Source organism: Meriones unguiculatus, chromosome 8 (assembly GCF_030254825.1).
Source record: "Meriones unguiculatus strain TT.TT164.6M chromosome 8, Bangor_MerUng_6.1, whole genome shotgun sequence".
NCBI lineage: Eukaryota > Metazoa > Chordata > Mammalia > Rodentia > Muridae > Meriones > Meriones unguiculatus.
In genome coordinates, this window is record NC_083356.1 from 41,646,974 (window position 1) to 41,662,225 (window position 15,252).

The following is a 15,252-nucleotide window of genomic DNA, read 5'->3' on the forward strand; positions in this document are numbered from 1 at the left end:
AGCTTTGGCTGTCCTGGAACTCACTTTGTAGACCAAGCTGGGCTCAAATTCACAGAGATCCTTCTGTCTTTGCTTCATGAGTTGGGATTAAAATTGTGCACCATGCAAATCCAGCTTGTGCATATGGAGAAGGAATATGGGCTTCCAGGAGGAGGCAGTGCCTAGCAAACCCATAAAAGCGCAGCTGAGAAAAAGGGTGGGTGGATGAGTAGTGAGCGTTCATTCCAGAAAGATGAGGCGGTCAAGTGGGCACAGGGTTGTCTGTGGCTAGAAGCTGGGATTGGCATGTATGGGTGTCTGGTAGGTGTCAGCCACGATGGGTGATGCCTAGATGCCCTTCTGGGGGACAGCATGGTGGCACACACTTACATGATTACAGCACTTGAGAGGTGGGGTGGATGGATCGGGATTAAGGTAGCTTTCCAGTTGGTGCCCTGTGACATGAATACAGGTAAAAGAGAAAGGCAGCCATTAATTTTAGGGGATGCAGAAACCATCAGAATGAAAAATACGAAGACTCAGAAAGAAATTGTTTTTGTTAATGTTTGATTACATAGTCGGGTTTGATCTAATGGGCCGTGGACTGAAGGGATTCCTGTTAGATTCTGTTCAGATTCTTTGTGGGCTCTCCATATAGCATTCCTTCTCATTTTTAGGCACATTTTCTCTTGGTAATCATCAAACCTGTTAGGCACATTGGGAGTGGATGATGATTAGTACAGGAAGGGAAGAATGGATCTGTTTTGAGAGGAAAGGGGAATTTTTTTTTTTTTTTGCAATATAAATCCCCAGTGTCACCTTGCATGTCCACTCCAACATTTGTATCCTCTTCCATCATTTGTGTGCCATATGCCAGTGTTTATACCCCATATTTCATTGCCACCAGTTGTTAGATGTACCAGGATTTTTCTGGACCCCTGAAAGAGAGAGGAAAGGACCTTCACTAGCCATTTTGGTTTGCAAGCCACCTTCCGATTCTTGAGGGTTAGAAACATGGGAGCAGAGGTGTCAGGATAACGGTGTGCCACCATTTACTCTAGTGTGGTGGCCCAGGAGCTCTTTCTGCAGAAAGTAAGCATGATTTACTGTAGAGGACTCCTAAGGGGCCCCTTACTTGGTATTCAGAATTCCCAAGCACAAGTAACATCAAAACCTGAAAACTAGAGGACTTGGGGCCTGTGGGGGTTGCTGTGAGGCTGCATGACTTAGATTTTACAGAAAAGGCCAGATGCAGTTAGTTCTTTGCTCAGGAATTTTGTCTGGAGAGCCATCTAAGGCATCCAAGCTATCCATTTTGGCCGCTGCTTGGTTCTAGAATTTCCTGGCTCTTAGGCCATCTAGGGCATGATGGTTAAGCTACTTGAATAAACTCAATGAAGTTATTATTTCAGTATCTCATTTCTTCGGAGATATTTGAGTGCCTGCAGCAGGCAAGTATGCTAAATGATACACTACAGTACTGGCAAAGGGTGCTCTTGCCTGCAGGGTAGACTGAGCTTAAGTTAATAAATAACTAAGGTCAGTAACACAGGAAATTTGAAGGAGAGCCTCAGAGTGAAGGAGAGGGAGAAAGAACTTCTGAGGTCAAGGAGGAGAGCCCTGGTTGGGGACAGAGCTGCCCCAAAGACGGGAGATTAGCTAGGTTAAGCAGGCGTGGAGGAAGAGGTTCGTATGTGAAGATGAACAGTCCCCAGTGCTGGGAAAAGCAAGGAGTGGCAGGAGAAGCTAAGCTTGTAAGTGGACAGCAGTGAGCCTTGCATGCCTTGCGGGGTAGGCTTTGTTGAGGGTCTTGAACTTTTGATGTTGGACTTTTCCTGGGAGCAGTGGGAGCTGCTGAGGGAGTGTGGTAATATTTGTCCTGGGAAAGCAGCTCGGGGGCTTCTGGGAAAGCTCAAGTGTGGCTACAGAACTCTGTAGAAGCTCCATTTCAGAGATCATGGTGGAGGCCAGCATGGAGGGAGCAGAGGTCAGGCAAGGGGCTAGAGTTTGTGTGGGAGCAAGAATGGTCAGTGCTTTGGGACTGGGAAAAAAAACAAAAAACAGTGCAGTTAAGAGCACTGGTTCCTCTTCCAGAAGCCTCAAATTTCGTTTCCAGCACCCACAAAGCCCACAGCCTTCTGTGACTCCAGTTCCAGAAGTTCTGATGTCCTCTTCTGGCCTCTGTAGGCACTGCATGTGAGTGGTACACAGACATGCATGTGGACAGAACACTCATATGTACAAAATAAATAAACAAATCTCAAATAACCAACCAACCACCCTTGCCTAGGCTCAATTAAGGAAGCAGTGTGCCCTCTTTCAGCGACGCTGCCAGGGGGAAGTGCTGGGAGTTTTGCAGATCAGCCCTCTGTACTTGCGGATTCCAAGTCAGCGCACAGTTGAAATGTTTCTAAGATTGTGCCTGCACTGAGCATCTGCACACGTGTCACTTCCATTGCTGTGAAAACACACCATGACCACAGCAGGTCTTATAAAGGACAACATTTAACTTAGAGGTCCGTTATCAGCCTGGCAGCAGACAAGGGGAAGCTCTATAGCTCGATCTTCAGCCAGCAGGAAGAGACTGTTTCTCATACTGGGGGAGCTTGAGCATAGGCGACCTCAAGCCCCTCCCCACAGTGACACACTTTTTAATAGTGCCCCTGCCCATGAGCCAGACATTGAAACACATGCGTTTACAGAGGCCATAACTACTCAAAGCACTGTATATACTAACTGTTGCTGTAGCATGTACTTTGTATAGGTATGACATGTAATCTAGAGGTGATTCAAAGTACATGGGAGAATGTGGGTCTAATCCTTTCAGTTAGAGACTGAGGGACTTAGGCATATAAAGGGAGGTGCTACAGCCAGTCTTCTGGGGATACCAAGAGATACGTGTAGTCAGGTCAGCACCAGTGCCGTTCAGAATTCGTGGAGCTCCAAGATGAATCTTAAAGTCAGTGTGTTCAGCTGGGGCTGAAACAATTCCTTCAGCAGTGCTTTACATATATGTAAATGTTTAATATATACTGTGTGTGTACAAAATAAATATAATTATATGGTGTGTTAGAGAAGCGAAAAAAATAATCATTGTGTTTTGGTATGCTATAGCCTAAATAGAAATGTTCCCACTATAACCATAATTAGAGCAATCTTTACAGCTTATACTTATTTTAGAATGCTGTAATTTTAAAGTCCTCTAATTATAACACAATACATATTTAAAATAAATTCACTATAATCATATATGTATATATATATATATATACACACACACACAAACACAAAACCATTTGATCATATATGCTCACTTTCCTTTCTTAGGTACATACATTATTTTTGAAGCATATTGTATTTTCTTCTTTTCATATGTTTTTGTTTGTTTTGGTTTTTTGTTTTTTGAGACAGGGTCTTAGTATGTAACCCAGGTTGTCCTTAAACTCACGATCTTTCTGCCTTAGACTCCTGAGTGCCAGGATTACAGGCCCACATCATCACACCCAGAACAAAAGGCTGTTACTAATTACAACTAGACACATGTTTACGACTTGCATGTGGGAAGTCAAGATGCAGTTTAGTTTAGGATTATAGACTTTTTCCTTTGTGTGGGGGTGTGTGGTGTGCATATATGCATGCATGTATTCAGACACACGTGTGTAGAGGCTAGAGGTTGACTTCGGGACTCTGATTGCTCTCCCGCCATGCTCTTTTGAAGCAGGTCCCTTCAGTCAGAGGCAGAGCTAGTCCACAAGGGTAGTCTCACTATCTCACTAGTCAGCTCGCTCAGGATCCTGTCTCCACCTTTTGAGGCTGGGACTAGAGGTGGGCTGCTCTGCACACCCACCATTGATGTGGCTTACTTGAGATTTGAACTCTGATCCTCTTGCTTGTGAGACAAGCACTTTGATTACTGAGCCATCTCACCCCTAGTCTGACCCACCCCTAGTCTGTTATTTAAAATTTTTCTTCTGTAGATGCTGGAGAGGTTGGTCAGTACAAGGCACATCAGTAACCAGGAAGAGGAACTCTGGTTCCAGGGGTTCCGAAGCCCTCTTCTGGCTTAAACGGGTATTGCGCAAAATACATGCTGGCAAAATCCTCATACAATTGAAATAAATATATCTTTAAAAAAATTAGAATTTTTTTTTCCTCTAATCAAAACATTCCCAGTATGTTTGGCCAAAAATCACACATAGATCTATTCTCTGTTCCAGCATGCTCCAGCTCTTCCCACCTCATCCCCCTACCCCCAAGTTAAGAATTTTCTAGTCTGGTGTGTTTTGCTATTAAGAAAGCATAGAAGAACCTGAGTGATTGAGGAAGCACCACCCCCATCCCTGCCCTGGGCCACGTTGTCCTACAGCCTAGAAAGAAAGTGTTCAAAAGCCCAGAGCTTGGCTGTCGGCGGGGTTGTATGATGGAGACACTCAGCACGCATGGGCTTGCCTTCACACAGGTCAGCACTTCACAGTAAACAGGGAATCCATAGTTGACGGGTCCTGCTCTTCCTCCTGGAGTCAGGCCCCAGCAGGGTAGACATCCACCAGAGAGAGCGAGCTTGCTCGTGGAACACCCCAGCAGAGCATAGGCGTGTGCTTCACTACCCTTGAGACCAGTAGTTCCAGGGCACAGGCTGTATGTATGGCTGGTGCCCTTCATGCTGAATGAAGACATTAAAGACGTGGTGAAGGATTCTCTGGAGGGATGGGTAGTGACTTACCGGGAGACTGGGTCACCCCATGAATAATGGAGATTTCTCAGGAAGCAGGTTTTGTGGAGAAGGTGATTGTTGGTAGCAGTCACATATGTTCTTACTACTATGCATGGTTTGTGCGTACTTTGAGCTAGTGAGGGTTATTTATGGACAGAATTGTGTGTTGAGCTTACTGCTCATCCAAAGCATTTCCAAGGGTGGGCTTTGACTATGCGATTTGCCTGTTATGTTCTAAATTAGGACTTTCCTGTACAAATGGCTCTTCCTTACTGAAGTGAGGATATTTTCTCTAGGAATTTATGAAGTCTGGAGTTTTATGAAGTTCTGTTAAGCTTGTTGGTCTACATTCACCATTCTCATCTGGTCATGAGAAAAAGGACAGGGTCTATTCCTACAGCCAAGGCAGGCTTCCCTGACCTGTCTCTCTTTGCACCGAATGGTGCAGTACATTTACTGTTCTACACGTTGTCTGTAAGGAGGCAGCTTTGACAATTAGTCCAGCAGTTTCCTACATGGCAGCTGACTCATTCAGCCTGAGACAGTGGACAGAGAGGGCAGGAGGAGTGCTCAGGGAGTCAGACTGTGTGGGCCCTATCCCCGATCTCTACCGTGGATGAATCCTTTAACTTCTCTGAGCTTTGATCTCCTTCTCAACACAAACATATAGGCTAAACCTTGAAGCCCCTTCCAGTTCCATCTGTTTTTTAAATTATGAAGCAAGTACTTAGGAAGGCTTGCTTTATACACATGTTGATACTCTGAGGGCTAACAGGGAAAGCATGCCCTGAAGGAGCTTAGAAATTCTTTCTCTGGCTTGGGTGCAGCTAAACCCGATTTGCCGAAAGTGCAATGTGGAAGCTTAAGAGCTGGTGTTCTGTGTGTGACCCTGGTGTCGCCATCAACAGGTCAGATCTACATTAGCTGCTCCTCTGGACTTAGTATCTTCCTGCTCACATTTATTTTCTAGTACAGCAAAAGGCCAAATATTCTTGGTCTCTGGGCCACATAGGCAGCTGGAGAGAATGCAGACAGTATGTAAATGAGTGGATCTGCCTGTATTCTAGTAAAACTTTATTTACACAGACAGTTATTCCTTTTCTATTCTCTTTGGATGAGTAGGGTCTGGGGTATGTCCAAATAAGTAAATAATCTGGGCTCTGCTCAATGTAGCTTTGTCTTTCATTTTGTCACCAGCAAAGACCTAACTATAGACATCTGGTTACCAGGCTCCTTCTACAGGAAGGGCGTTGAAACCCTTCGTTAGGATGTTAGATGAACTGCCAAAGATTTCTATGTCCCAGGGCCAGGAGCTGAATAACCCACCTTTGTCTTCAGGAACCGAAACATTTGCCCAAACAGAGGCTCTTTAATCGAGGTGGACCTGACAAAGCCAGCTTGTATCCATTTTTGGAAACATCCCTAGCCTCTCACCTTGCTCCTCATCTTGAGCCTCCTCAAGATGCTCTGAAGAAAAGAATGCTGTTGCTGTGTGTCCTGAGGGTTTGCTGGCACTGGGCTCTGCAAGGTTGCACAAGGCAAGAGTACAAGCCAGGAAGTCACCCCAGGAGATGCTCCTCAGTCACAAATAAGCATTCAGATGTTGGAAATTGGAAGGATATGCTCCTAGAAAAGCAGCCATTTTCTTTCAGCCTTTTGGAAGCCATGAATAAGCAACATTTTTAAGTCCTGGAAAAGGGTGCCTTAGTCTCTAGTAAAGAGAGAAGGGAGTATTGTTCTAGAAGCTGACCGTACGGCCTTGTTCTGTTCACAGGGAGAGGCGACATCCAGCCTCAATTGGACAGCGCTCTCCAGGATGTCAATGATAAATATCTCCTATTGGAAGAAACAGAAAAACAGGCCGTGCGCAAAGCGCTGATTGAAGAGCGGGGCCGATTCTGCACCTTCATCTCTATGCTCCGGCCAGTGATTGTAAGTTGATGGAAAGCTCCAGAAGGCTTGGCCTGCGTGGTGTAGAGGGGCATCCCCTGGCAGTCTAGCACTGTCAGCAATCACAATGGCAGAAGCATGTCCACACACCAGATTCTCAGCAAGGTGCTGATGTCCATGTGGCCCACTCCTCATTCACAATTCTTAGCAACACCTGTCTTACTTGATTTATCCAGCGAGTTAAGGAGGTCTGGGCATGGTGGCACAAGCCTGTAATCCTGGCACTGCGGGGACTGATCCACGAGGATTGCTGTGAATATTAGGCAAGCTGGGGTTACATAGTAAGGTCTGGGGTACCTGGAGCCACAGAGGGAGAGTTGTTCTCAGCACTCCCGCCTCTCCCCGTCGCAGAAAACAAACAAAAGTGTATTTAAAGGTTCTTAGAGTGGAGTTCCAGGTCAGCAGAGCCTGTCAACTGGATAGGAACATTGAGGCCCACTCTAGACCCGTTCTATGTGAAGCTTTAAGCCTGGGGCCCTGTGCATCTGTGTCGTAAGGCCCAGGAAGCATCCCGGTGGACCAGCTCTCGCTTACTTTCTAAGGAATTCGTGATGCTGCAGCTGAGTTTGCAGCAGCCATTCTTGGAGGCTGCCAGAGGCTCCATCCTGGAGGGAATCTCAGAATTGAGGCATTCCTTCCCTCTGTACCTGGGCCTGCAGTGCCTGCTGGTACTTGGGAAAGTGACCAAAATGTTCGTAGTCCCTGCTTCCAACCCCACTTTCCAATTATTAAGTGGGACAGGGGCCAAGAAAGGGGGACAGTTAGCTCTACTGGACATACTTGTACTGTCACACATAGAGCCGTAGACCCAAACATCCCCGAGTCATGTCAGTCATCGAGGGCTACCTAAGCCCGTTAAAGGATCCCTGAAAGTACATGTGCAGACCAGGACGCTACGGGCCTGGAAGTGCCCAGGCACTGGGAGGAGGCTCTGCTACCCCAACACACAGGCCAGTCCATGACTACCTTTTCCCTTTCTCTTTCCAAAAACAAAGTGCATATGTCGCCTTCAGCTTAGATTCCTGTCTCATATGCCTTTCATGAAAGGTTAAAAGGTCATGCAGTGACCCAGACAGAAGCGGTTGGAACAAGAAATTGAGGGAGTCCACGTGATGATGTCCATGAATTGCCCCCTTTAGGAGGAAGAGATCTCCATGTTAGGGGAGATCACCCACCTGCAGACCATATCGGAAGACCTAAAGAGCCTGACCATGGACCCCCACAAACTGCCCTCCTCAAGTGAACAGGTAGGAACTGTGGACCAAGTGGTCAGGGACAAGTCAAAGGTACGGAATTCAGGGCTCTGGTCATCCCTGTGACATCTATTGTACCTGAAATTATAGCGGTATATCGCCATGTTCTTCACGATATCACATGTGGCAGTCACTGTTTCCAGCCACGGGGTTATGCTATGTTGGCGTCCTTTGTGTGAACTCACAGGTTTTCTCTGCCCATTAAGCAAGCCAGTTCAAGCTGAATTAGGAATATAAAAGCAGGTTTATTCGTGCTAGCTCTCAGTCAGGTTCATCAGTCCCAAGGAACAAGGGCAAAGAAGTTGCTGCACAGTCAGGGAGACTAGGGAGAGAAAGAAAGGCCATGTGGAGAGAGGGAGAGGAAGGGAGAGAGCGTGAACGCAAAATGTCTGGATCATATGGGGAAGAGCCTCTGGGGGAGGGGAAGCCCGCCCCTGGGCTGAAAAGTTCAGGGCAGAGGGTGGGGTATGCTAGCCATACCCTGCAACAGGTAGGGACTGAGGGATTCTGGGATAATCTGGGTGGCCAGGTCCACTTTGATACGTTAAACAGGCACCTTAGCCACTTTTCCCAGGTCTGAAACCCAACATGAACTACTTTAGTTCATCTTCACTGTTACACCCATTTTGTAGGGAAAGATGCGAGGTACTGAGAGACGAAGACTCTTAACCCAGGCCACCACTCTACTAAGTGGGGAGGCCAGGACTTGAGTCAGGTGATCCAAGACCAGATCCTGTGCTCACCCACTCTTCAGGCATGAGCTAGCAAAGGAACCTGGCACCTTGTCATTCCGTCGTTGGTTTGCAATCCTCCCTGGAGCTAATCAAGTCATTCCTGACAGCTTTTCCCATCTGGGGAAAGGATGGCGTATTTTAAAATGCTTTCCTCATTTGTGGCATTAAGACTGTATCAAGTGGGAGAGACACGTCTGGGGAACAACTGATGAATCACAGGCTGGTCTGGGCGCTTCGCATGCTTGCAGTTCTCATGGTGCTCGGACAGCCAGCTCAGAAGGCAAATTTGGAAGCTTTGTGTTTTTCTGTCTGTCGACTCAATAAGTAGAAGTTAGTGGAGTGCCTCTTAAAGTGAGCAAGAGGTAAGATTAGACACTCAGTGGCTCTTTGTCACAAGGGAGACAAACAGAAATAATTGCAACAGGCTTAGTCTTGAGTCTGTGAGGTTTTCGTGCTTCTGGCTCTGGCCAAATAGGACGCAGGTGACTGCGGAACATCAAGTGGTTAAAAGTGCAGCCAGCAAGCCCCTAAACCATTATTGTCTTTACGGAGCTCAAGGCTGAAAATGCTACTGGTTTTAGCCTACGGTAAAAGTAGCTTTCAGGAGTTGTTAATCCATTGCCGTAATTACCTCTTTCTCCTGGTGTTTCATGCTTTTCCTCTTCTGACTCCCCCTCCCCATTAACTCCAGTTTCCTGTTTGTCTTAAAAGGACTGTGACATTGTAGGATGGGTAACATGGCTGAAACATGCATTTTCTCTTTTAATTTCACCCCTGTGCGGGCAGCATTTTGATTTCACCAGATGTGTGGGTGAAGCCCCGCCCCTCCATCCATTACCCATCTGCTCTGTCCCTTTAGGTGATTCTGGACTTGAAAGGTTCTGATTACAGTTGGTCATATCAGACGCCACCCTCTTCCCCCAGCACTACCATGTCCAGAAAGTCAAGCGTCTGCAGGTAAGTGAAACCTTGGTCTCCTGATGCTTTCCAAGACATCTTAAAGTGAAGATGACCAGGGCCGGGCTTTATCGGCAAAGGGAGCCCATTTGAAATGGAAAGTAGTAAGGCAAAGAATGTTTTCACTTTTTAGGCTGTCTGTCTGCTCACCCCACCCCACAAGTGTTCCACCAGCAAGCCCAGGGTTGACCTTTTTTTTTTTTAAAAGAAGTTGATCCAACAGTAGCTGAAACAGAAGTCACAATGGCTTCAAGCCATGCTTTACCCCACATCTCTGTAGTCTTAAAGTCCATGCAGTTATTGTTTGGTAGTTGTGTTCTCCTCCCTAGTACCCACACAGCTATACACTGTTATTTATGGATACAGAGCCCAGGAAGGGTCCTGGGACCTATAGGACCATTACTAGATTCACAAGGCAGCTGTTCTTGGCCCGCCGAGGGGGAAAGTTTATTGTGTTCTTGAAAGGTGGAAGCACCGTCAGACATCGGTCACTTCCTGCCTTGGTGCAGTGCACCTGCTGCTGATCATCTGACCTGACTTTGCAAAGCCAGCTGGCTGTGAGGTGGCCCGGAGAGGAAGGAGCAGGGGCTCATCTCAGCCTGTTAGGGAGGTGGCTCGCGGTAGCCTCCTGTGTTTCATTTCTCTCTGGAGCTTGTGGTATGTGTGGCAGGCAGTTCCAAGGAAGAGGCTGTGTCTTGACGTCTTCCCCGAAGATGCTGCTTGGGTTTCTTGCCGCCCACGTGGGCGGGCGCTGTGTTTGTGTGAGACAGAGGGCAATCCTTTTTTGTTTCAATAGTGCACACACCGCCTTCTCCTCACAGCCTTGTTCAGTTGCACTGACAGGAGCTTTCCTTTCAGTCCTCAACTGCCGTCTTCTGGCTGGAATCCCCGAGTCTGTCCCCCCATAGTTCATACATCCTCTGCAGCTGTTTGTTTCCTCTGTCACTCTCCCCTGTCTGATGGATCACTGCAAGTCACCCGAGCAGAGGCCAGCCAACATGGTGTGCTCCCCTAACTCATCACCTTCAAAACATGAGTTTGCAAACTCCAAGGCTTCCCCAGTCTGCTTGGACACTTCATCCTCCAGTTGTTTCTGTAAAAACACTTGATCTCTGCTTGCCTGGACCCGGGACTCGACTCAGCTCTCGGGTTTTCATAGGAGCATGTCTGTTCATACTAGGGGAGAAATGCAGACAGAGCACCTCTAGGGTGGGAACCATTGTCCTACTTCCTGCTTAATGGTTCACCCTAGAAGTAAGCACCTTACCACTGATACGCTGTCCTCATCAAGAGCTGCCTGTGCTGTCACACCCGGCCCACGGAGAAACACCCATGAAGGAGTAAAGCCGACAGTCAGCTCAGCAGCTCTGTAAATACACAGGGCCCACACTCGGTCACACCAAGTGCTTTGGTGGACAGAACCCACCTTTGGCTAGAATCAGCGTAGACTGCCTGTCACTGCTGTTTAGCTGTATGGCCTCCCGGTCTTCTGGACCCAGTTAGTCTGTCAAAGGATGTGAGCCCATGTCACATGCTGTGTGTGGACTTAGTGGGTTTTGCCTCAGGGTCATGGCTACTGCAGGCAGATGAGATCACCCCCACTTCTCTCTGTATATCACAAGTGTTCATGCCCCAGCTTTGTTGGTAGAGTTGGACCTCGTTGGCTTTTAAAGGTTTGCATACTTCGACTGTCACATCGTACCTCCGAGGCCTGAGACCCAGCTCTCCTGCTGTTCACCTAAGGCCTTTGGTCTCTGCCAGCATGTCCTGAGTTTGTACCGCTTCTCCAGGCCAGGGAGCTGATGTTGTTCTCTTGGACCTTCTCTCCCCTCCCCCCCCCCCCGTGACCCTTGCCGTCTCTTCCCCTCATTCTTCTCACCACTGTCCCCCTCCCCTCCACGCCTGTCCCCTCTGCTTGTCCTTTATAGCAGCCTGAACAGCGTCAACAGCAGCGACTCCCGCTCCAGCGGCTCCCACTCACATTCCCCCAGCTCACATTACCGCTACCGCAGCTCCAACCTGGCCCAGCAGGCCCCCGTGAGGCTGAGCAGCGTGTCTTCCCACGACTCAGGATTCATATCCCAGGACGCCTTCCAGTCCAAGTCACCCTCTCCCATGCCACCTGAGGCTGCCAACCAGGTAAGGATGCCCTCGGCCCAGAGAGCAACAGGGTCCCCTCCCCACCGTTGAGGGGCCATTTAATCCTCATTAAGTTATTCCCCAAAGAGACAGATGCTCTGAGTTGGGCTTGGAAGCCTGTCTCAGCATCCAGCAGTAGTTAAAATGCTGTGTTGGTTTGGTAAGTAGGTAGGAAGCCTCAAAGAGACTGGGACTCTCTCTGGCACTCCTGTAGTGCCCAGTCTGGTGTGATGGTGCGCTCTACTATGGGGACACCCTCTTCACACCATCTCAGGTTCTCCCCAGTGGCGGAGACCCTATCATCAATAGTGATTCTGTTACTCCACACCATCAGTTATGCGGCCAATGAGAATGGCTGTCAGATCCTCTGTGGATAACTGTATTGGCACTTTGATCCTGGGAGAAGCAAAGATGTGTGTTGGTTTGCACATCAGCCAATCAACTTGGTATGACTTGAGTACAAGGACTCAACATCTACTGCAGTTTGGATGGCCCCCGCCAAGTCCAGTGTCCCTGCTGCCAAAGCAGGCAGGAACTAGACCAAGCGTTGGGTACATCTCACGTGGGTTGTTGGTGTATGTGCCCCTCAGGGTGCCTGTTTCTTAGGCCAGTTTGTCACCTCAGGCCTTAACATTCGTTAATTAGGACAGTGTACACAGTGATTGGTGCCACTACCTATTGGGTCCCACAGCGCCACCTGCTGGGGGAGAGGAGGCTGGGCCAGAGAACCTTGTTGCTCAGCCAAGGTTAGCAAGTACAGAACCTTGTATTCAGAGCGCGTCAGCATTCTTTAGCCATCTGAGGTATGGCATTTCCTTTCAGTGTTCTTGACTTAGCTGGGATGCTTTGGCCTGGCCCCAAGGCTGTTGTCCCTGTTATGTGCTTCACTAAACCACGCCTGCTGTGCTCCCAAGCTAAGTGCACGTGCTCAGGAGGGGAGACTCTTTGCTTCCTGAAAGGCCCTTCTAATGTGCACTATAGCTGTGTCTGTTTCTAATGGATTGAAAATTAACATCCTATTGTACCCTGATAACCCTTCCTGAAAAAGCAAAACCTTTTGTCCTTTTCATACTTCTGTTGATGGCCCAAGCATGGTTTCTGCCCCTGGTAATGCCTGGGGAAGCAAAAGATGGTAAACTGGGGGTTTCTGAAACTGGAAAGCCTGTACCTGTCTGGCTGGTACTCGAGAGAGGAGTTTCTGGGGCCAGGGAGCTGGCTCCGTTAGTAGAATACCTGCCCCTCAAGCACAGAGACTCGAATTTGGATCATCAGCATCCATCAGGTGAAGTGGCACATGCCCGTCACCTTAGTTACTGGGAGGGTGGAGACAGGTGGATCCCGGGGCCTGCTGGCAAGTCAGTGTGGCCAGTCAGTGATGTTGGGGTGTGGGGAGAGACCTTGTCTCGAAAAAGCAGGGTTGGCAGCAGTAGAGGAGGACACCGGCTTCAACCTCTGGCTATCAAAAATACACCCATACAAATACCGGTAGCACGCACTCGCGTGTACACACACACACACACACACACACACACACACACACACACACACACACACACTGTGTGTTTTGTTGGTGCTGTGTGTGGAAGCCAGGGACTCTCACAGGTAAATGATTGGCCATTGTCTTACTTCCCTGGCCTTTAGGGTGGTTTTAATGAGCTAAAGCAGTCTGCAGAACTTAAAGGAGAGTGACTCGTTTTCAGGCAGCACAGCTGCTTGCAATCATACAGTAAAGAGGAACTTGTAAGACATTTTCTGAATCCCACCAGCCAAAGGGCTCTACCTACTCTTCGCTGTAGTTAGATCCTGCTGATCCCTTCTCAAGGAGAAAAACACTGGACTCAGAGCTTCAGGCCCACAGTTGCACAGCTGGAGAGTGGTAGAGACAAAGCGTCAATCCAAATCTTTACATTCCTGATCATGAGTTCAACCAGACGCCGAGTTACTGAGTATGCATTTGGCCCTTTGCCCTTGCAGATTGGGAAGCTAAGACTCAGTTCCTTTACCCTTTTGAGATAGAAGGGATAGAAGCATGAATTTGGCTTCCTTGATATTTGGCCCAGGAGGCAAATGAGAGTGCTGCAGGTGGGCTTAAGCTAGAGGTTGCAGGTAACAGTGCGGGACTTGGAGGAAGGAGATGGTGGCAGGAAGCGAAGAGGTGCTAACGGAGAATGGCATGGGCTTCTGAAACCTCAAAGACTATGCCCAGGGACACAGCTCAGTTTCACCAAGTGGAGCCCAGTAGTCAAACATATTCAAGCTTATGGGACCATTTTCATTCAAACCACCTCGAGTCGAAGCCTAACAACGACCAGAAAGGCGAGAGTCCCTACCTAGTACAGCAGGGTTTCAAGAAGCCAGGCTAGGGGCAGGAGACTGGCAGTCACGTGAACTTAGCACCAGCAGCACTGGGACATGGTCCCCACACCTGGTCCTCTCCAGATGCTGCATCCTGCAGTGCACCAGCCGATCGCTGGGCTTCCCTGCTCAGAACCTCCCAAGTCACTCTCCAGACAGAGAACCTCAGGTGTGTCTTTAAGACTGGAGGTCCCACCATATGGAACTGTGGGAAGCTGTGCTGAACCCAACAAGAAGCTAAGAATTAGAGACATTTGTGTCATCGTTCAACCACTGCCTGCCTAGGGACAGTTCTGTACAATGTACAAAGCCTGTGCTATGAGGTCCTCCCCAGGGAGCTGAGCTTGCATGTGTTATCATGTGCCCAAGAGCACAGAACCTTGCCTGGAGGTCCAATGTGTTGGGTCAGTATTCCTCTACCAGGCACAGGGGCCAGTTGATGTCTATAGAGCCAGAGCTTGGCCGGGTCTCACATTGCTTTTCAAGGGCTTTCTTAAAACTGTGTGTGTGAAAAACAAGCTTTAACTCACCCTCTGCTTCTCTCATCCCTCCCTCCTCTGTGTATATGTCTGTCTCTGTCTCCCTCTCCGTATGTGCCCTCCCACCTTGTCCTTCTTCCTTTAATTATGCTTTCCGGTGGCCCCTGGTTTGGTTTGGTGTGTTGGTCCCCTCGTGTGGCTCCTCCTGCTGCAGAACTCCTCCAGCTCGGCCTCCTCAGAAGCATCGGAAACCTGCCAGTCAGTGAGCGAGTGCAGCTCCCCCACCTCAGTCAGCTCAGGCTCCACCATGGGCGCCTGGGTGTCCACAGAGAAGGTGACTGGCCAGGGTTGCAGCCGTGGTGGGCCGTTTTTCCTGGTCTGCCCTGCCTTGGTATACTCACAGCCATCCCAGCTGTAGGAACCTGGAAACTCAGGATCCTCTCCAGAAGCCAGGCCCTCTTTGGGATAGGACTTGAACAGGTGGAAGGCTCCCTGGCCGCCCACCAGTGTCGTCAGCAGGGGAGAGGAAAGGGGTATGGGGAATTTGGAGATGTGAAGGCTTCCTTCCCAGAACAGGTGTCTGTGTTCATCCGTTCTCCCTCCTTCCTTCCCGAACATCCCACAAGGCTGTTGGATGTGACCTCTCACTGTGTTGGAGGCCATGTGCTTTCCTGCCTTTCAGTTTGCACTCC

The 15,252-nt window shown here is 48.8% G+C and overlaps 1 protein-coding gene across 21 annotated transcripts in view; it reads left to right on the top strand.

Annotated features, from left to right (window-relative positions):
• Mtss1 (MTSS I-BAR domain containing 1) overlaps positions 1–15,252 on the top strand; it is a 143,999-nt gene that overhangs the window by 122,181 nt on the left and 6,566 nt on the right. For 12 of the 21 annotated variants that reach the window (XM_060389372.1, XM_060389375.1, XM_021643717.2 and 9 more), the window contains 5 exons: positions 6,468–6,625; positions 7,783–7,890; positions 9,490–9,587; positions 11,516–11,726; positions 14,775–14,894. In XM_060389372.1, the coding sequence (XP_060245355.1) occupies positions 6,468–6,625; positions 7,783–7,890; positions 9,490–9,587; positions 11,516–11,726; positions 14,775–14,894 (695 nt within the window). The remainder of the gene's footprint in view (positions 1–6,467; positions 6,626–7,782; positions 7,891–9,489; positions 9,588–11,515; positions 11,727–14,774; positions 14,895–15,252) is intronic. The other 9 variants (XM_021643712.2, XM_060389384.1, XM_060389386.1 and 6 more) reach the window with 1 other exon arrangement.